At 40.0% G+C, this 22,442-nt stretch overlaps 1 protein-coding gene across 1 annotated transcript; it reads right to left on the reverse strand.

Moving 5' to 3' along the window:
• Positions 1-20,937: 20,937 nt before the first annotated feature.
• LOC131357980 (serine/threonine-protein kinase pim-1-like) lies at positions 20,938-21,852 on the reverse strand. Its single transcript, XM_058397412.1, has 4 exons — positions 21,687-21,852; positions 21,423-21,599; positions 21,189-21,298; positions 20,938-20,988 (listed from the first exon to the last, which is right to left on the reverse strand). Exons 1-4 carry the CDS (start codon positions 21,850-21,852, stop codon positions 20,938-20,940), a joined length of 504 nt encoding a protein of 167 aa, XP_058253395.1.
• Between the last annotated feature and the right edge of the window lie 590 nt (positions 21,853-22,442).

Consider the following 22,442-nt stretch of genomic DNA (forward strand, 5'->3'; position numbering starts at 1 on the left):
GGTTGTCAATATGTGGCTCAGGGTCAAGCAGGAGTGCAGCAACCTCGCTGACCTGACCTTTGACCTTCATCACATCCTTTAGCACTAACTGAGTCAGAACCGTGATGGCAGTCAGGCGCACCGACACGTTTTAGTCACACAACCTTCACAGACACATCAATATAGAATGATAAGCGACTCGTCACAAAACAACTTGCTGTGTAGTGTGGCAGAGTGCAGACTAGAATTTAATTTCAATTTATTTGTGTAGCGCTTTTAACAATGGATATCGTCTGTCTGCGGGAACAATAGTCTGTTTCGAATTGGGAAGAAAGGGAAAAAATGGGGAAGAAGGGGAAGGAAGAAAAAGCACACACCTAAATATGCAGTAACCTCCTAAAACTTATAAATAATGATTAAACAAAGAACACATTCAAATCAAGTCAAGTCCAGAAGCTTTTATTGTCCTTTTGACCACATATAGCTGATGCAGTACACAGTGAAATGAGACAACGTTTCTCCAGGACCCTGGTGCTACATAAACAACACAACAACATATAATTACAAAACAACACAGAGAGCTAAGGACAGAAAGTAAGCTGTCCTAGCTACATAAAATACATCGTGTGCAACTTGGTGCAAACAGTGCAAGACAAAAGACAGTGCAAAGAGACAATGCAGTACGTATAGCAGCAGTTGAATAATGTGCAAATACAATTCAAATAATAGATGACATGTAGCCTAACAATAAATACAGGAACAAATTATAAAATAGCAATATATTAAACTATAAACAAAAGAGAAAAATAATATTTAAACATCAAATATTTCAATATAAAATAGACATATAACTTTGTAAGAATACAAAGCGCTATATGCAACATATCTATATTTTCTTAATTTTTTTTTGAGCAACTGCTTTTGTCATCGTCTCTGTCACTGGACAATAAGGGCTGGCCTTGTCCTGGCTATGTCCAGTTGCTGATGCCCTCACTTTCTGCGAGTGTTGGCCTTCCACTCACCTAATGTATGCTCGTAGTTGTCGTGGCACAGGTGGTTGAATGCTGTTGGAGGAACACGTCTCGGCTGATGGACCATCACGTAGGGTGGAGTGCTGCTGGGCTGGGGAGTGCTGGTTGCCGAGGGTCCAGGGTCCATGTCCAGAGTCGAATGTGGGTTCGGTGTGGGGACCGTGCTTGATAGAAGTGCTGGGCTCGATGGGAACAGCACCAGCTTGCGCCGGTATGCCTAAAACAACATGATGAAAAAATATACATTAACAGTCTACATATATGGCAGTAAAATTTAAGCAATGGGTAAAGAGTTTAGGAGAGATATTTCAGATATAATATACTGAGATATTTACATACCAAATTCTCCTCCATAACTTGAGTGGGAGAATCTGAAGAAAAGTGATGAGTGTCCACAGGCCTGCACTGGACATTTACTTATCTGTAACATTAAAAAAACACTGTCAGTTGACATGCAACCTATAGATTACATGGTATGGCTTTATGTCTTTTCTATACATACCCTCTGTTGAGAGCAGGTCTGTCCCCAGCTGCAGAGGGACACACACCTGTGCTGGAAAACTGCCATGGCCTTACGAGATTTTTGAGGCTTCAGTAGTCGAACATCTGTGAAAGTTAAATTCAGCAAGCTAAACTGAATAATAATTAAATCATAATGTACAATAATTCAAAAATCGAAGCAATTAAAATGAACAACATGCAATTCTGTACAATTACCAGCCCTCTTAGATTGTAAATCGTAAATAATAACACTATAATAATAGTGCACTGTGATGTATAATAACAGTAAACTATGATGTAAAAAAAGCAAATATTGGTAAAGGGATATAGTTCATTAACAAAAGCATTCCGGATTATAGTATTGGACAAATTTATGTTAGTAATAGAAACTCCATTCACCAATAGCCGAGGAAGACGAGGTGTTACATTATTTTCAGATAAACTCCAAGATATCTGAACTATAGACTGTGGGATAGCTTTGATGATGTTATCATATTGTTTTCTGTCAAATAAATTAAATTTGGAACTAAAAGTTTCAAAAGACATTTGTATGACAGACCATACTCCTTTCTCCCACCAGTTTTTGTAGAATATAGATTTGTTCCTAAACACAACATATCTACAGTTCCATAGAGGGACATTATGAGGACTCAAATTATGCTTATAGATCATTTTCCAATAAAGTAAGACCTGTTGATGAAACACTGATAACTTAACAGGGTCATAATCACATCTAAGGAAAAAAATGGATACCTCCAACTTTCATAAATATTTGGCTAGGGATATGAAACCAAAAACTATTTTCATTTTTCAAAAAGGATTTTTAGCCAGTTTGTCTTAATCATACCATTAATACACTCAATGTCAAGGGATTTTAGTCCCTAACTGTGCTATTTGTGTCTTTATAAATTAATTTAACTAGATTAATAAAGTTTTCTCCAAAACCAAGTAATTCTAAAGTACGAAAATAAATTTGTGTTCAATCATGTCAAAAGCCTTAAAAATCTAGAAATAAAATGAAACAATCTACGATTAAATAATTATAATCCAGTAAGTCAAGCACAAGTCGTATATTATTGTGAATTGAGCGGCCTTTCAAAAAACCTGACTGTGTCTCTGAAATAATCTGTGAAACTCCAATTTTTAATCTGTTAGCATAAATATGAGTTAAAACTTTAATAGTCATTATTAAGCAGAGTTATGGGCCTTCTTTGAGATTGTCTATTAATTTTGGATTTTTTCCAGGTTTAGGGATGAGAGTGATAATCCCTTGGTTCATAGTAGTCGGAAGAATATGGGATTCAGATATTTCTTTCAACATATGAAAAACAAGGTCTTTAATAAATATCCAAAAATGCCTATAGAAGTTACTCGTCAATCCATCTGAACCAGGCGATTTGTGTAATGATAAATAATTCATTGCTTTTTCAAGAAGCGTTTCTTCATCTCAATCTCAGTTCTTCACTGATGTATGTGATATCCCGGAGGTCATGTGATGTCCAGTAAGATGTGTTACCATGGTGAAAGTACACCAGTTTGAAGGATCAGTTACCTTTAGCTCACATCATGTTACTTGATCAATTTATAATGAATATGTTGTTGCTTATATGTGATTTGATGTAATCTAGTTATTGACCCTAACTGTCTGATTGGGGTGGGGGTGTTGACTTATGAAAGTAGTCATGAACAGTAACTAATGCAGCATCTAGGATTCTTATACCGGAAAATGACAGCAAGGTGCATTAGTTTTGCATAGTTTTGGTCTTTAAATCAATTGTAAACAGGACTTTATTGCTACTATCACAGCAGTCAAGTAAGGTTACTTACAGCGGTGATGTACAGGTCCGAGCCGCCCTTACGGAGGTGTTTAATGGCAACCTACAAACAAAACAAAAACAAAACACCCCTGTGAAGTGTAGCAGTGGACAGATGGAAAACTTTCAAAAAGGTGAGGCGGAAGGTGCGAACAGAACAGTGAAAAAGGTGGGACAAATAACACGTGGGGAAAACAGAAAGCGAGATCACGTGACCCAGAAATCATAAACACAGGCTTAAAACTAGTGCCGGGATTAATCAAGTTTTATCTAATCTTATTTTAGGGATGCCCTACAATGAAATGACAACCAGAAAGTTTTTGGAGAAAGTGCACATGCAAAAATCTGGACAATGCTCATGTCATTAACCTCATTACGCTCTACAGTTCATGTATTGTGTTGACCAGTGCAATCTGCAGGATTTGCACAGGCATTTACCTGCTGTCCATCTTTCCTCTGAACACCTTCGTACACTGATCCAAAGCCTCCACTCCCCAGCAGATTTCTGATGGTGTACAGATGAGATATCTCTGTGCTAAAGAAAACAAATAAAAAAAGACACAAAATGAGCCTCGTGTTTGTTGTCCTCTTCTGTGTGTATGTAACAGCGCTGAGTTAGCATTAACGTAAGGGATGGCTCGCCTAACTCAAGTTGCAGCAGAAATCACCACGAAGCTCACACAGGTCGCATTTCACATCTCGAGGGGTTTTATTTTTACTAGCAACAGTGTTATTTATTTAAAGAAGAAAAATTAAATGAGCAACAGAAATGAAAATAAAAACATCGGAGCCGCACTCATGCTGTACTCGCGGCTCACGTGACTGCAGACTGACCACAACACAAAAAAACAAAATGGCGCCCTGCTCTTAAAGGAGCCACAGCTTATTTCACTCGTTACAGGTGAAATGGTCAGTAATAAATCAGTGGTTTATTTCGTGTATGTGTTTTTTATTTCTTTTTATACAACAGCACAATAACTGCTAACCTTATCACAGCATTCTGATCATGGGTAAAAAAGCCAGTTGTTACTTATATAAAAAACAGCTTTCGTATCTACCTCAGATATACACTGCGGTCAAAAGAATTGACCACAACATTAACATCCCAGAGTTTCCATCATTTTCTTTTTTCTTTTTCTTTTCAAGCAAAAACCTTTTGCTGTTACTGCTTAACTAGCCTGAAATAGTGAATACTTAAGCATCGGCTAGTCACGTGACTGTCACATGATCGTACTGCACTGAGAGAGTTGTGGTCAGTCAGTATTGTCCTGTTCATCATGTTCATGTGTTTGTCAGCTTGATAGGACCATACAAATTTGTGTATCTTATATTAGAGCATTTAAAATTTAGTGCTTTGAGTACAATTCACTCACCTGTTAGTGGGTGGGATATATTAGGCAGTAAGTGAACATTTTGTCCTCAAAGTTGATGTGTTAGAAGCAGGAAAAATGGACCTGTGTAAGGATTTGAGGCAGTGTCATGCTTTGGGCAATGTTCTGCTGGGAAACCTTGGGTCCTGCCATCCATGTGGATGTTGACACGTTCCACCTACCTAAGCATTGTTGCAGATCATGTACACCCTTTCATGGAACCGGTTTTCCCTGATGACAGTGGCCTCTTTCAGCAGGGTAATTGTCGGAACTCAGAGCCCCCTCCAGTGGACATATCACCGGGTGGAATTTTTAGATTGTGTCTATTTCTCTTAGCTTTCCATAATCTTACCCAATGAACTCAATAAACTATAAAAACTTAGCCAAAATAAAGGAGATCTCAGTCAGCAGATGAGAAGAAGCAGGTTTCTTTATTCAGCCATGCAGTCAACAACATGCATTTATGAAGAGAGCAGCTGGTTTTAAAATCCCTGAGAAATTCCCCTCTACTTATACCCGTTTCTCTAATTTAAATATTTCCAGCAATTTCCCATTATATTCAATGTATGGCTACATAATTTACATACTTTTGCCATTTCCCATTATTTTCCTACTTGTACCGATACGCCCCTAAATTAATATCATCCTCCCCTTGATGGCGTCAATTTTCCTCCTCTCAAGTTTCCCTTGTTTTCAGGCTAAGTCAGCAGATTTCAAGAAAAAATAGCACTTACTTATAGCGCTGCTTCCTTATCAACTTCATTTGACCGCAACCTCCCAAGCTGCTTCCTTGGATCATCCCGACCTCATCGCTGCCTTCCACAACTATGTGTAAGTACCTGACCTCTTCCTCTGTGTCATATTGATCTTTCTTTATCTGCTTGATCTAAGTTAGATGCGTTTGTATTTTTAAATAAGCCTTCCCATTATGCTGTCTCATATCCTTCCCGCCAATGCTCTTCACTACCATAGACCAAGTCACACTGCCTAACAGTCTACCACTGCCCTGCCAACCCAAGGCAAGAGTTTCCTCTTGCCTTAGTGCATATCCTGGGCCTTGAGCTTTTAAGCGTTTCACTCTTATTGTCTGCTAAGCTTTATTTAAGATTACATAGTCACACAATATGCACCTCACTCATCCCTATTTTCCTTCTAGCTCAGTCAGCCTGCCGTGCTATCTTCGAAGAAGTCCCAGGGTGCTCTGCGGCGCTGTCGCCAGTATCAACTGTCTTGCCTGGCTATTGAGCTTACTGGTTTCCTGGAACACCTATCTGACACCTCCATCCCGAGTCCTCTCACCTTACTCACCATATCGTGAGAGATGCCCTCTGTCTCGATCAGAGCACCCAATTTCACCCCAAAACCTGTGATCAGTCTACTCAGACCCTCTACTGGCATTGGACACGCACTACCTCTCAAGGCATCCAGACTATTGAGATCTCTTCTGATGATTCTTCCTCTGACTCTTCTTCACCTCCTAACTCTCCTGGCGTTCCCCAACGTTCTCCTGGCTTTGTGCCTTTGCTTTACAGTATTCACAATATTCCCCAATCTTCTCCTGTCTATTCGCCTCCAGTTTCTCCCACTGATTACTCTCCCACTTCTCCTCAGGAACCTGAGGTCCCTTCTTCTACAGCTGACCCTCCGGTCCCACTGATCCCACTGGATAGGCTGACTGACTGAGCTGTAACTCCTAATGTTTCAATAAATTTCTCTTTCCTTCTTCCTGTCTCAGTGTGGTTATTACACCAGTATACTAATATTAATGGTTTTGCATGTTTATTATAAAGGTTATACATGATTATTATAAATTTGCATTAATCAAAGCCAGCTACTAGTCAATAGCTAAATATTTTGGATAGGTAAACACTACTGATAAGCAGGGTATTGCTATCTTAAAGCTAGGCATATAATTTTCTCCGACATAATGCACCGTGCCACAAAGCCCAAATGGTTCAGGAATGGTTTGATGAGCACAACAATGAGTTTGAGGTGTTGACTTGGCCTCCAAATTCCCCAGATCTCAATCCAATCCAGCATCTGTGGGATGTGCTGGACAAACAAGTCCGATCCATGGAGGCCTCACCTTGCAACTTACAGGACTTTAAGGATCTGCTGCTAACATCTTGGTGCCAGATACCACAGCATACCTTCAGGGATCTAGTGGAGTCCATGCCTCGATGGGTCAGGGCTGTTTTGGCAGCAAAAGGGGACCAACACAATATTAAGCAGGTGGTCATAATGTTATACCTGATCAATGTATATGATACTGTATGTAAGCGGTTTTAGAAGGCGTTTGTTTTTAGCTGGTCAAACAACACGGAAAAATCTGGAAAAGGCGCAGATTAAGATGAAAAAGCTTTTTGATCGCCAGTCTGAAAAGCGTGTATTTAATCCTGGGGATCAGGTTTTGGCATTGCTTCCGTTTGTGGATTCTCCGTTCTGTGCGAAATTTGTGGGACCCAATACTGTTGTCGCGTGCACTGTCTGATCTTAATTATGAAATCGCAACTCCAGACAGAAAGAAAATAACCCAAGTCTGTCATGTAAATTTACTGAAACCTTTTTCTCCCGCGATTGTCAACCAACTGATGTTAAATCATCCGCTCGGTTAGTCCTGTGACAGATGGGATGGGTCAGTCTTTGGTATAGGAGAGATTAAGGTTGTAGGCGATGCTGTAATACAACCTCGACTGAAAAATTCTGAGACCTTGAAAGATTTCTTGTCTCATTTATCCGTTTTGCAGCAAGCAGAGTTGTCACAGCTGATCAGCGAGTTTACGTCATTGTTTGGGGATCTTCCATCAAAAACTCATTTAATAGAGCACGGCGTGGATGTGGGTGATGCTTCATCTCTACATCAGCGCTATTATCGTGTCCCTTTTGAAAGGCGTCTAAAGTTGGAAATCACCAAACCTGGCGCTTTTCCCTCCCGAGAATGGAGGACTGCGTTGACCAAGTGGGCTCGGCAAGGTATGTTAGTAAATTTGATTTACTTAAAGGATATTGGCAGGTGCCTTCGACACCACAGGCACAGGAAATTACTGCTTTTATAACTTCTTCAGGGTTGTACTCCTATTCTGTCATGAGCTTTGGTTTACACAACGCTCCAGCTACATTTCAGAGATTAATGAATCGTGTAGTCTCTGGTTTGGAAGGCTGCTTGCGGTCTATTTGGACTGACGTTATAGTTTATAGCGATAGCTGGGATCAGCACTTCACTGCAGTGCGAGATTTATTTGGCGTTTAGTGGAGGCTAATTTGACGGTGAACTTGGCTAAATGTGATTTTGCACAGGCAACGGGTTCTTACTCGGGAAAGCGAGGTGGGCCAAGGTGTGGTGCGCCCTTTGCACGCTAAAATAAGTACGATAGATAACTTCCCTGTCGGTCAGGTGGGAGCAGGAGCTGTTCTTCTCCAGATTCATTCTGGTGGTATTGGTCTCCGTAACTGAAGAACAGATCCTTAAAGAATATCTGAAGTAATCCTGTTCCTAATAAGCACATTAGCATTATGTATGTGTGAGGTTTCACATGCGATGTTTATAAGGAAACTGAATTGAAGCCTGATCACGTTGCCTTGTGCAAGTAAGCTTTCTTATGTTCAGCAGAAAAAGACCTCGGTGTGATTACTGACTCTTTAGTCTTTCATCCGAAGCTCATGTGCACACATGGACAAAATTGTTGCTACCCTTCCATTAAAGAAAGAAAAACCCACAATGGACAGTGAAATAACTTGAAAAGTAATGATGAATAAAATTGTACTGAAAATTGACTAATGAAAATCAGACAATGCTTTTGAACTCGAAAAAGATTGACACGTTCAACTAAAGTGTGTCCTATAATTAGCATCACAGGTGTCTTCCCACTTGTAGTCAGTCAGTCTGCCTGTTTAAAGGGTGAAAAGTAGTCACTGTGCTGTTTGGTATCATGGTGCGCACCACACTGAACACGGAGCACAGAAAGCTAAGGAGAGAGTTGTCTCAGGAGATTAGAAGGAAAATTATAGACAAGCATGTTAAAGGCCATCTCCAAACAGCTTGATATTCCTCTGACTACAGTTGCACATTACTCAGAAGCTTAAGGTCCACTGGACTGTGTCCAACCTTCCTGGATGTGACCACAAGAAGAAAATTTATGACAAATTGAAGAGGCAGATAACCCTAACCCTAACCCTAACGCTAACCCAGCTTAGGCTGGAGTGAAAGTGGAACATGCAACAGGACAATGATCCATGGCTAAATAAGAAAATAATTGGTGCTACAATGGAATTTATTTATATATACATTTATTTGTGTATACAGTATATACATTTATATATACATTCATGTTTGGTTGTTTCTTTCTTTCGAGGGTCTTCAATAGCTCCGCCTTCACTCAGATCCTTCACCAGATTTAAACCATTCATGGCTTAGGATGTCTTCAAATGTGGGCCGACATTCAGGTTCCAAGTCCAGGCACCGATTTATCAGATTGTGGCAACCTGTGTGCAGTGATGAGATATTATAGCTAGCGCTTTGACATTTAGATAGATATTAATATTATTCAAAAATCAATTCATCTTGTAATGCCAGTTTCACAAACTTCAGCAGTTCTAAATGGTGATGCTTCTACATTTCCTCACCTTCAGACACGCCGGGAGGCGAAGTACATCTTCCTGTAAAAGATGTCGTCCTCATTATGGAAGGGCATGTGTCCGCAGACCAGGTAAAAAGGAGAACTCCCAGACTCCAAATGGTGGCAGGATATCCGAAATACTCTCCATCGCACACCCACTCAGGTGGAGAGATACTCCAAGTTCCTGAGCAAAAAAGAGAGAAGGAGCACCGTCAGCACTGTTGAAACTTCACTTCGTTCTCTTTGATTCTGTCTCCTACCTATTATGCACTTACCTTCATATTCTGTGTAGGGCGTGTCAGAGAGCAGAGCTCCACAGCCAAAGTCGATTAACTTCACATCCAGCGTGTCAGGGTTGATGAGAAGGTTCACCATGGAAAACACCGGCTTGACAGCAGTGGCGAGCGGCTTTAACCACCTGGCTCATGATTTTCTGAGCCAGTGCTTCTGACAATCTGCCGTCGTGATATTTAAGGAACTGCTTTAGGTCCATGCATGGGCTGGGTCGCTCCAGGACCAAGATGTAGCAATCGGACATCTCAAACCATTCAATCAACTCCAGCACATTGTCGCAAGGAAGCGGCTTGGAGACCTTTTTCATTAGTGCAACTTCCAGGGGAAGGCTGCTTGTTTCTCCAGGCTGAAATACGAACAGATACAGTTAGTCCTGGACTGGAGCGAATTCTTCTAAACTACTGAATCAGAGATGATACAATACGAAGGTATGAACTGGTAATGATTCAGATATCTATTATGGATGATAGGGAATACAATCTGAATGTGAACTCTAAGTTGAAGGTAAGTAGTTTAGGATTATTTTAGTAGGACTGAGTAAGCGGACACATCATTTGGTCTATCAGGTGGGTGTTATTTGGACTCTATGTCGTCTCTGCAGAAGAATCTCAGAAGTAGAAGTTTACTTACAATGGTGATGAATTTATCTTCTGTTTTTCTCCACATATTTCAGTGCAACCTGTTCAGACATAAAGAAACATGCACATTCTTATTGTAAAACATGAACAGAACATATACAATTCGTAATTTCTACAGAGTTGTGATCAGAAATAAAATGAATCTATTCCAATAGGCTTCAGACTGGCTTAGCCTCATACTCCCATTTTGCCAACAGTTTGCTGCAATTCTCACTTTGCAGATGATTGACACTAAATAATGCGGTTTCTTTACGTTGACTGAACACACAACTGAATCAGACCAATTTTCAGCATTTGCTGAAGATTAAACATTTAAATACGTCACAGTGGTATCAGTTACATAGTTCAGTTACTAAACAGTTCCCTGCAAAATCTATGATTTTTAACTGGGCTGTTCTGACATAGAGTGTTTTATTTTTGCCCCAGACAATCAGGCAAGTGTTATTGTTTAACCCTGGGATTGTCCCTCAGGGACATCGATCATTTTCAAAGCAGCTTAACAATGGTTACTAAGTGCAAATGGACTGTAGATGTCATGCACAGTCTAATGACCTGCTTGCCATCAGCATTACAGTTCCCTTGCGGACTGTCCCGAAGCCTCCTTCACCCAGCATCTCTCCCGGGGTGTACAACGACTCAAACACCTCTGTTAAACAAACAGACCATCATTCAAATCAAGCTGAAATAAGAAAATCTGCAGAAAAGTTATACATTCACTAGCAACACATTACAGCAACATTTTTGGAAATGGTGGATTCTAACATACCCCATGGCGTGATGATGTTCTCAGGAAGAGGACACAGGTTCTGTACCAGAAAAAATATTGTACATACTTAATTCACACGTCATAAATCATACTGGATATGCCTAATATTTGACTGCATGTAATGCAAACACATCTTCAGAAATGAATTAAACAGAAACAGCCTTCACTTTCCTAGAATAGAAGAGTGAAATGAACGTGTTCTACATATTTCTTAGCGTTATTTTTGAGCTGAACATTTCTATAGCCACAGATTACTTTGTGTGTTAATGGGTTGTTAGCTTTACTTCTAGATGATCTCATTGAAAACTATTTTATCAAGGATAATCTGTTTTATTTTGAGCCTCTATGTGATTAGATTTGTGTAATCTCATATAATCAGGTAAGCACACCAATCTCTGTTACTGAGCAGTACAAGCCATGTAATCTGGACTAGTATAGCATGTTTCTGCTCGATATATTACAGTCTAATCTCTTCTCACTGACTCACCTTGACATTCTTCTTAGGTTCCTCAAACCACTGGTGGCTGAGGATTTGCTCGTACGTTGGGCGCCAGTGAGGATATAGCTCCAGACACCACTGGATCAGGTCACGGCAACCTGTGTGTAGTGATGAGAGAGACATTTAGTCAGACATTCTAGATTTTGGAAAATCAATTAATATGATTCATTTATTGTGAAAGGCAAGTTTTCCAACATTACTATACATATCTAAACTTGATGTGTTTGGACTTTCTCACCTTCGGACAGGTCGTTAGCAAAGTGCAAGTCCCAGGCAACGATGTCCTTCTCGCACCAGAAGGGCAGTTCTCCACATACCATGTCAAACAGTAGAACTCCCAGACTCCAGACGGTAGCATGATCACCCATATACTCGCCCTCACATATCCACTCAGGTGGGAAGTAAGCTCTAGTTCCTGAGTGAAAAAGACAGAAGGAGCAACGTCACAAAAATGGTTGTCCACTGCATGTTTTTATTCTTTCCAAGACCTATGATGTGCTTACCTGCATAATATCTGTAGGGGGTGTCCTGCAGCAAATCACCACAGCCAAAAGTCTATCAGCTTCAGCTGGTGTGTGTCGGTGTTGATGAGAATATTCTCCGGCTTGATGTCACGGTGCAGGACACCACATTCAGAGCAGTGGCGAGCGGCCTGAACCACCTGACGCATGATGTGTTTTGCCAGTGATTCAGACAGTCGCCCTTTGTGACCTTTTAGGAATTTTCGGAGGTCTGTGCAGGGGATTGGTCTCTCCAGGATCAAGATGAAGCAGTCCGACATCTCGAACCACTTCGATCAGCTCCAAGACATTTTCATGGCAATATGGCTTGGACACCATTTGCATTAAAGCAACTTCCAGAGGAAGGCTGTTTGTCTCTCCAGGCTGAAATATAAACAGACACACTTAGCATGGGTGCGGCGTGATTAGGTCTAAATTATGGTAAACAGAAATGTTACAGTATAAAAGGCTTGGATTAGTAATTGACACAATTCCACACATAACCTCAGAAGTAAAGGAAGTTTACTTACAATGGTGATGAAAGCTTCATTCATTTCCTTCCCCACGTATTTAATGGCAACCTGTTCGCATATACAACACATAATTACATTCTTATAGAAAACCTCACTAAGACATATAAGTTGTGCATGAATTGTGTCGATTAGTGCAAATGAACTGTAGATGTGCAGTCCGCTTACCTGTTTTCCGTCAGCATTACGGACTCCTGCACAGAGCGCTCCCGAAGCCTCCTTCACCCAGCAGCTCTCCCGGAGTGTACAGGGACTCAAACACCTCTGTTAAACAAATATACAATCATTCAGTAACAAATAAGAAGTGTGTTCGTCTTGAAAAATCAATCTGAAATCATCTTTTCAGCTACCTAAGCTCTGATCCCTTCTGTCTCTTACCCAAAGACTAACGTACACTTTATATAAATATGACCATATTAAATTCAAACCTTTTAATAAACCTTTTCAGGCAAAATATATGAAGCTGATTAGACTGTTTTGGCCCAGTGTAATGTGTTAAAGATCTGACAGACGTGTGCTAAAAATCTTTACCGGACTTTAAATCATTACTGTAAATTCTTTGCTGTGTGATTCTTTAGGTACAGTTTTATGTCCAAATGGTGGATGAACATACCCCATGGGTGTAATGTGGCCTTCCTGACGTGGACGCTGGAGACTGAACATCTCACTAGTCATGAGGCCACGGTTCGGAGTTCTTCAGCTTATACCACTCCGTCCGCGTACAGCTGACGAAGGTTTACCAGCCACTCCGGTTCTTCTTCCTTCCCTTGGTGTAGCTTCTCCAGACAGCTACGAGACAGACGGGGAAAATAATCCGACTAAATATTTTGTATATAAAACCTTGGAATCATTTTACAAGTATCAATAATCATATTTACCGCAATGGTCATTTTCATCGTGGTCTTGGTGATTTGCCGTGGTAAAGTAGCAATTGCTGTAGCGATGGCCTTGCAGTACTCGAGGGCTTGGTCGAAATGGCCGAGCTCGGCTAGCCTGCTGGCGTGATAGCACTTGAAGATCTAAGACAGACGGAGTCATTCCATCTTAGCAAAAAAGTTCATCCTTAAGTTTGGTAAAAAGAATTATTAAAAAGGAATACAAAGAGAAATTCTAACTTGGAAATTTGGCTGGGGAAGCCCTGTGGTCAGCGAGCATATGTATTCATACACCTCCGTTCGTTCAATTGCTTCCCTTATGGCTGATTGCCTGATTGGCAGACTGTACAAAGAGAAAAGTGTCTTAGTCAAGTCAGAAGAATAATCATACCCAAGCGCTCTCACACACGAACACACACACAATACCTGTTACAGCCAATGAGCTCAAAGCTGGGGCTCTGTAAAATCTGCAACTCCTCCGTTGCAGCTACGTAGCACAGCTGTGCAGCATAGGTCAGTCCTCTGGAGTCTGCAGATGAAAGACCAAACATGCATGTAAGGATTTGGGTCAGTGCAACAGTCCAGAGTTCATGATCCGATCACAACATGTGAAGTTCCTAGAATATTGTTTATGTTATCCATACCAAGGTCCTGTCCCATTTGAATCAGAGCATCCAATATCTCGTCTTCTGGGTCGGCAGAGCACAAAAGTTTCGCCAGCGAAAGACACCATGTTATCTTGGTTCTTAACCGCTCTCTGTAGATGGAATTGGCACATTAGACAGCAAAACATAAAGCAAAAACAACACAAAAAGTAGACAGATGGTGATGCTGATGCATTAATAAACAAAGGTATAGCTAATATAACATATTACAACATAAAATGACAAGTTTATACCCTTTTCTTCAGAAGCCCTGTAGTTCTTGAAAAGGACAGTTGCAGCATCTGCCAGCTCTGCTTTCTGTAAAAGAAACATGCTTAACTTCCATCACTACTCTAGACACATGTATATTTATTCATGCTGACAAATTTAGCTTATTAAATCTCTTGCTGCTTTTATTGTGAGTAATTTTGCTGTGAAAGTCAACTAAAACGCTTACTCCATTTTTGCTGCAATGCAGCTCCATCATCTTCCAGAAGAAATAGGTCTCCTTCTGGTCAGGTTCCTCCACCTTTTGTAGGCACTCCTGGGATTTCCTCTGGATAAAACGCATCACGTCCTCCATCTGAATCTTACTGCTGTAATGGATGGATACAGATTATTGAACATACACCTTGACCAGCTGATGATATGTTTCCAAACATTCCTGCTGAATGTTCAGTTTGTGTGTGTGTGTGTGTGTGTTATCTCAGAGGAGAAATAAGCACTCACCTCATCAGAGGACCCGGAAAAGAGATGTTCTCCCCATCAGACAGGTAGTTGTCATCACCTTGTAAGAGGTTGCTTTCTCTCTCATGATGAGGAATTTGAACAGCAGGGTTGCTCTGCATTTTCTTGTCCACTGTCATTTTTGTTAATTTTGTTATTAACTGTGGAACACCATAAATACATTTGGTTATTTATTTATTTGCTTTTTGTTTTTTATATAATTCAACTTGTGTTTTAATTATTTTGTCCACCTCTGGACAAATTCATCAGACTCGCAGAGCGATATTTGCTTAAAGTAATTGAAAAAAAAAATGATGTGCTGATTCATCAATTTTTTATAGTCAGATGTGAGTGAGGACATAAAAAGACTTTCTGATATGTAATTTCAATACAAAACAATTTCACTGAATAGCAGTTAGGGGATATACACTGATCAGGCATAACATTATGACCACTGACAGGTGAAGTGATTATCTCCTCATCATGGCACCTGTTAGTGGGTGGGATATATTAGGCAGCACGTGAACATTGTTAGAAGCAGGAAAAATGGGCAAGCGTAAGGATTTGAGCGAGTTTGACAAGGGACAAATTGTTATGGCTAGACGACTGGATCAGAGCATCTCCAAAACTGTAGCTCTTGTGAGGTATTCCCGGTCTGCAGTGGTCAGTATCTATCAAAAGTAGTCCAAGGAAGGAACAGTGGTGAACCGGCGACAGGGTCATGGGCGGCCAAGGCTCACTGATGCATGTGGGGAGCGAAGGCTGGCCCGTGTGATCCGATCCAACAGACGAGCTACTGTTGCTCAATTTGCTGAAGAAGTTAATGCTGGTTCTGATAGAAAGGTGTCAGAATACACAGTGCATCACAGTTTGTTGTGTACGGGGCTGCATAGCCACAGACCAGTCAGGGTGCCCATGCTGACTCCTGTATACAGCCAAAAGTGCCAACAATGGGCATATGAGCATCAGAACTGGACTAGGGAGCAATGAAAGAAGATGGCCTGGTCTGATGAATCACGTTTTCTTTTACATCACGTGGATGGCCGGGTGCGTGTGCATCACTTACCTGTTGAACACATGGCACCAAGATGCACTATGGGAAGAAGGCAAGCCGGCGGAGACAATGTCATGCTTTGGGCAATGTTCTGCTGGGAAACCTTGTGTCCTGAGATCCACGTGGATGTTACTTTGACCCGTACCACCCACCTAAGCATCGTCACAGACCATGTACACCCTTTCATGGAAACGTTATTTCCTGACGCCTGTGGCCTCTTTCAGCAGGATAACGTGACACAATGCCACAAAGCAAAAATGGTTCAGGAATAGTTTGGGTTTGAGGTGTTGACTTGGCCTCCAAATTCCCCAGATCTCAGTCCAATCAAGCTTTTGTGGGATGTGCTGGACAAACAAGTCCGATCCATGGAGGCCTCACCTCACAACTTAGAGGACTTAAAGGATCTGCTGCTAACATCTTTTGTGCCAGATCCAGCAGCACACCTTCAGGGATCTAGTGGAGTTCATGCCAAAAGGTGGACCAACACTACCAATGTTAGGCAGGTGGTCATAATGTTATGCCTGAAGACGTCTACAGCTCATTACAGGTCGAATACAAACTATTCTACTTTGGGTTGTAGCAAGTTTGATAAACAGCTGCTTGCCTCTTTCTGCTTTGTGTAGATCTGTATTATCTTATATTAGTTATATTACTATCATATATCTTATAGATCTTATATTACTTTAAAGCTGAGACTTTCTCAGCTTTCTTCCCTCTCTCCTCTGCACAGGATGTTCACCTGTGTCCATAATAAATCCATGAGGCTGAACACGGGGAAACGAGTAGCTTAGCGGATTTTACTCAAGATTAAACCATTTAGCATAAGAAAAAAGTGTAGGACTAATGTAATATTATTTTTTTAACTCACTTTCCTGAAGGTTTTATACTTTAGGCTCAAGAAACAGAGCAAATCAGTGTAGACAGTCCCAGCATATTTTTCCATGTTTCACACAATATATTTCCTCTATTCGATCACAATTTCTCTTCCCTACTTAACACACTAACACTCTTCATACCTCAGTTGGTTGGGGGTCAGTTCTTAAATATCCCAGGGTCCTGTGCAAAACTTATACAGTATTAATGCACACACCTAATCTGGTCTAGATCACCAGTCTACATCAGACCTGACCTGAATCAACAAGATTTAATAGAAATATATTTCAAACAACAAGAGTGAGATCAGCTTCCCGAAAAAGAAAGATAATGTAACTTCATATTTTTCCCCCCTTTCATTTAAATAGTTTCAAGTAGCTCACAGAAGAGCTGGTGAATAACAATAGTCACATTTGCACAATTTTATTTCATATTCTACTTTTCATTTTTGGCCTAGGATGAGTTTTCTCTCTGAACTTAATATACTTTTATTACAAATGACACACACACACACACACACACTACAATTAAACTGTTTATTTTGTTAATATGAAGCAGTAATGATTCTCTAGCTTCTAGCATCTGGTACAGTATTAAAGGTGTGTTCAATAAAACCTCCAAACATTTGGAACAATTAACCATTAACCATGTACAATTTGACACACAAACACAGTTTGATGTGGAATAGCTTTATAAAAGGGCATTTTGTCATTTAATATTGCAGTAGGAGTTGCTCAGACATAAATGTAAAAGTGATATCAAACAAAGGAAAAAAAAAAACGTACATATCCATCCATCCATCCATCCATCCATCGTGTTTTTGTAGGTGCTCAGGATAGCTCTCTGAAGCTGTGGGATCTGAGGAAGCTGATGAACTTTTAGACAATTACTTTGGATAATAACTATGAGGTTTGTTATTATTATACAAGTGTTGGTTTGCTGATATGTTGCCATGTGTACTGCAATTGTTTTTACTAAATCACAAACAAATTGAAATAATCAGATCATTAAGTGCAATGAACCAGTATCAGCCTTTTCATTTCCTCCTTCTCCTCTTCCTCCTGTTGACCTGCAGATGAAGTCTCTGGTGTTTGACCAGAGCGGAACGTATCTGGCTGTTAGAGGGTCTGATATTCGAGTGTACATTTGCAAACAGTGGACTGAGGTTCTCAACTTCACTGGTGAGTGCAGCAGCTTTACTGTTATACATTTATATCGTGTGTTAAGTGTCCATGCTTCCCATAAACAATTGTTTTCAGCTTTTAAAATGAATAACTGATTGAAAATGATGATTGGGTCTTTCTCCTCTCTTTTCCTCTTTGCTTTCTATAGATCACTCAGGTTTGGGTAACTGGCGAGCATGCTCAGTTCCTGTCCTCTACTGACATGGACAGAAGCCTCAAATTCTACAGCCTGTAGGACATCAGGAGAAACTGATGAAATGAAATGAGAGAGATAGGAGTTATGTTTTAGTCCATGATCCCATTCTAGTGTATAAGGATGAAGCTAACCATCATGGTTTTGCAGCCTCTGTCTCGCAGATGAAAATGGACGTCGAAATGATTTCCATATATGAATACACTGTAGTGATAAGTGAACACATTCTCTGCCGTCTCTAATCAATCATATGGTTTTCTCATGAGAACCGCTTAAAGATTTTTAGTAGCTATGAATAATAACTTGGTTTATATAATTTTGGTATATTTTTATAATAATTCTGGTTTTGTCAACCTTTTATTTTCCTGCTCTGTATTTCTAGGGCTCCCTTTTCCTGACTTAGTGGTGTTGCTGTTAGTCTCTTGTGCCTAATCATTTGTACCCTGCCATGAGCTGAAAACAGAAAAGAATCAAATTAGATTTCAATAAAGACTTGATGTTTTTAATGTCTGGTGTTCAAGTGTATGATGTGAATTATCACGTTTCACATTAATATTGTGTTAATGTTTCATCTGATATTATATTATACTGTAGTCTTACAAGGGCACATAATAAAAGGGCTACAAGGGTAATAAGTAATACATATATATACACTATGTTGCCAAACATTTGAGGACACCCCTCCAAATCACTGAATTCAGGGGACTGGGCTTGGCCCTTTAGTTCCAGTGAAAGGAACTCTTAATGCTTCAGTATACCAAGACATTTTGGACAATTTTATGCTTTGTGGGAACACTTTGGGGATGACCCCTTCCTGTTCCAACATGACTGCAAACCAGTGCACAAAGCAAGGTCCATAAAGACATGAGTGAGTGAGTTTGGTGTGGAGGAACTTCACAGAGTCCTGACCTCAACCTGATCAACATCTTTGGGATGAATTAGAGCGGAGACCTCACAAATGCTCTTCCAGTGGAATGGTCAAAATTCCCATAAAAACACTCCTAAACTCCTAAAACTCCTAAAGAAGAGTTGAAGCTGTTATAGCTGCAATGGTTCATAAAAAGCCTTTTACTTTTTCTATGCTAAACCCCTGCACTTTGGTGGATGTGTCTCTAATTTGTTAGTTGTCTTTAAAACACCCCATATATATAAAGAGGATATATATATATATATATAAGGGTTTCACGGTATCGATAACTATCTATATATAATTAATATATCTGATCCTTAATAAATGATATCTATCTAATTTTATCACTTAAAAATATCCAGAGTAAGGACAATATTTTCTCAAGGTGATAATCTTACAAATAATGCATGAACATTTAGGTATGTGAGTGGAATGAAGGAGGTGGTGACCCGGGTGTGACGTGTCTCTGATGAAGCTTGTGGCCACTGGGTGCTGTAGATGTGCTTAAGTGCAGGGATTTTGGTTTGCCTATGTAGATAGTGTAACTCATGGGCGTCGCTAGGCCATTTTTAGGGGGGCTGTAGCATAACTACTCAGCACCCCAAAAAATTATGTGATTATCCATAAACTGTACACAAATTGGTGATTGATTAATTAATTAATTCATTCATTCATTAATTTTTTTACTATTATACCCACATTGGGGACTGAGCCCCCCTTAAATGAAAATCCTAGAATCGTCCCTGGGTCACCCAATTAGTTACTTTTCACTCAAGTTTAATTCCTATCAATTGAATTACTCTGTTACTGAGAAGGAAACGTTGGCACTGATCTGGGCACTTCAACATTTTGATGTGTATGTGGGGGGAGGGTCCCCAGTTGTCATCTATTCAGATCATAATCCTTTGACATTCCATCATTCATTACAGAGTCAGAGTCCACGCTTAATGCGATGGATACTTTACTTACAGCCTTATAATTTGACAATAAAACACATTAAGGAAGTTGAGAATGTGTTAGCAGACACCCTGTCCTGTGCCCCCATGGTGGAGAGAGGAAATGGTGTTTCTGTCTTCAACTGATGTGAGCTGACCCACCTCTATGTATGCATGTTATAATTTAGTATCATTATTTTGTTATTTTGATGTGGGAAACAGTATTCCCTGATGACTGTGGCCTTGTTCAGCAGGGTAATGCACCGTGCCACAAAGCCCGAATGGTTCAGGAATGGTTTGATGAGCACAACAATGAGTTTTTGAGGTGTTGACTTGGCCTCCAAATTCCCCAGATCTCAATCCAATCCAGCATCTGTGGGATGTGCTGGACAAACAAGTCCAATCCATGGAGGCCTCACCTTGCAACTTACAGGACTTTAAGGATCTGCTGCTAACATCTTGGTGCCAGATACCACAGCATACCTTCAGGGATCTAGTGGAGTCCATGCCTCGATAGGTCAGGGCTGTTTTGGCAGCAAAAGGGGGACCAACCCAATATTAAGCAGGTGGTCATAATGTTATGCCTGATCAGTGTATATGATATATAATGAAACGAATACAATTGTATAATATAAACAGTTCTACGTATATTTAAAAGGATTTACAGTATGAGTATATTGTGAATAAGAATCTCAGGATGAGCTCAGTTTTCATGATTACAGCAGGTTTTAAATTCAAGTCTACATTATATTCATATAAGATCATCGACTGAACCCACGGTGAGATTTGGGCATGAACTGTTGATGGGAAGTGCAGATTTTTAAGCTATCCATGTGTGTTCATCCACAGCAGCAGACATTGAGTCATAAATGCAGACGGCTCCAAGCAGAAGATCATAAATATGATGATATTGAATGAAAGCAAACAGCAGCCAGTCAGGTATAAGGTTCATGATTTATTTAACGTATTTCTAATTTATTTACAGGAATTATAATTTATTTGTAATTATAATTTGTTGGGTGCTGATTGTCTGATCCAACATGGCCTATTCATCATCTGTGGAATAAAAACATGTTTAAATTAATATAGAGTATTGTAGAAGATAATGTTTCCTTATCTGATTTCTTGTTCAATTGTCATGAAAATAAAATTACATAATACTTTATTGTGGAAGAATGCAGTAGGGTTCTAGTGCAATCCATGTGATCTGGATCATATTCTGTGTTAGTTCATTTTAATTAGATCTGATGTTTTACCTGGCTAACCTGAAGGGCTTCTGTGAACCACCCATGTTTACTGATCTGCTTCAGGCTTGGTCTTTTGGTGGGATCTTGCTCTAAGCACCAGTTGATCAGATGGCGGCAGGCTGTGTGGGCAGTGATGTAAACAGGGACAGAAATTTAGTCACTAATTTTTAATCTTCACTATCATTTTTCTCAGATTTGTAATATCTTGTAATATCTCAAAATGCTGTTTTTATATTCTCTCACCTTCAGACAGGCCAGGTATGAAATTGAGGGACCCAGCAACAATTTCCTCCTCATTACTGAAGGGCATTTCTCCACAGACTAAGCTGTATAGGAGAATGCCCAGACTCCAGATGGTAGCATGGTCGGCGTAGTACTGTTGTTGCTGGATCCATTCTGGAGGCCAAAAATCTGGGGTTCCTGAGCAGAAGAGCAAGAACAACATCAGCAAGATCACAACTTAGATATTCCATTAATTATGTGCAATATCTGTTGACGTGCAATTACCTGCATATTCCACGTAGGGCGTGTCCTGCCACAAATCACCACAGCCAAAATCGATCAATTTTATGTCCAGGGTGTCGGAGTTGAACAGAAGGTTTTCCGCCTTGATGTCACGGTGGAAAACCTTGTGACTTTGGCAGTAGCCGGCAGCCTCGCCCACCTGCAGCATGAAGTAATAATAATAATAATAATAATAATGATAATAATAATAATAATAATAATAATAATAACCATCAATCATTGAACACTAAAGAAAACTCTCAGGATCAAAATCAAAAGAGCTAAACTAAATTTCATCTAAACACAACTATATACACTGTAATTATGTAATATAGTCTAGAAAGAACAACCAGTCTCAGCAAGACTGGACCCTTACAGCCACATCACATAGTCACAGCCGTACCATACATCAGTAACCCTAAATAAACAGTTCAATCACACACGTATCTAAATTACACACACAAACAAAAAACAAATGATGCCTTTGTGGATTGTTTCACCATTATTATTTGAATTTGTGCATCACTTTGTGTTCTCCATTTTTATGGGATTTTTACTTTGTGAAGCATCTGATAAAGCTAGCAAACACGTTATCAAGAACAAACAAATTCTTTGGTTATCCAAAGAGGGGCCATAGTGAAAGATGAATCACCTGCAGCATGATCATTTTGGCCAGTAGCTCAGTGAGTGTGCCTCCTTCACTTAAGCATAACTCGTACACGTCCATGCAGGGGATTGGTCTTTCCAGGACTAACAGGA

This window comes from Hemibagrus wyckioides, linkage group LG08 (assembly GCF_019097595.1).
Source record: "Hemibagrus wyckioides isolate EC202008001 linkage group LG08, SWU_Hwy_1.0, whole genome shotgun sequence".
Lineage (NCBI taxonomy): Eukaryota > Metazoa > Chordata > Actinopteri > Siluriformes > Bagridae > Hemibagrus > Hemibagrus wyckioides.

Bases quoted from the DNA above. Each gene is read 5' to 3' on its own strand.
- LOC131357980 (XM_058397412.1), bottom strand. From the start codon at position 21,852: ATGCTGCAGGTGGGCGAGGCTGCCGGCTACTGCCAAAGTCACAAGGTT. The intron at 21,600-21,686 runs GTAATTGCACGT...TCTTCTGCTCAG, and splicing joins GCCCTACGTGGAATATGCAG to GAACCCCAGATTTTTGGCCT. The intron at 20,989-21,188 runs GTAAAACATCAG...TTTATTCCACAG, and splicing joins AAGCCCTTCAGGTTAGCCAG to ATGATGAATAGGCCATGTTG.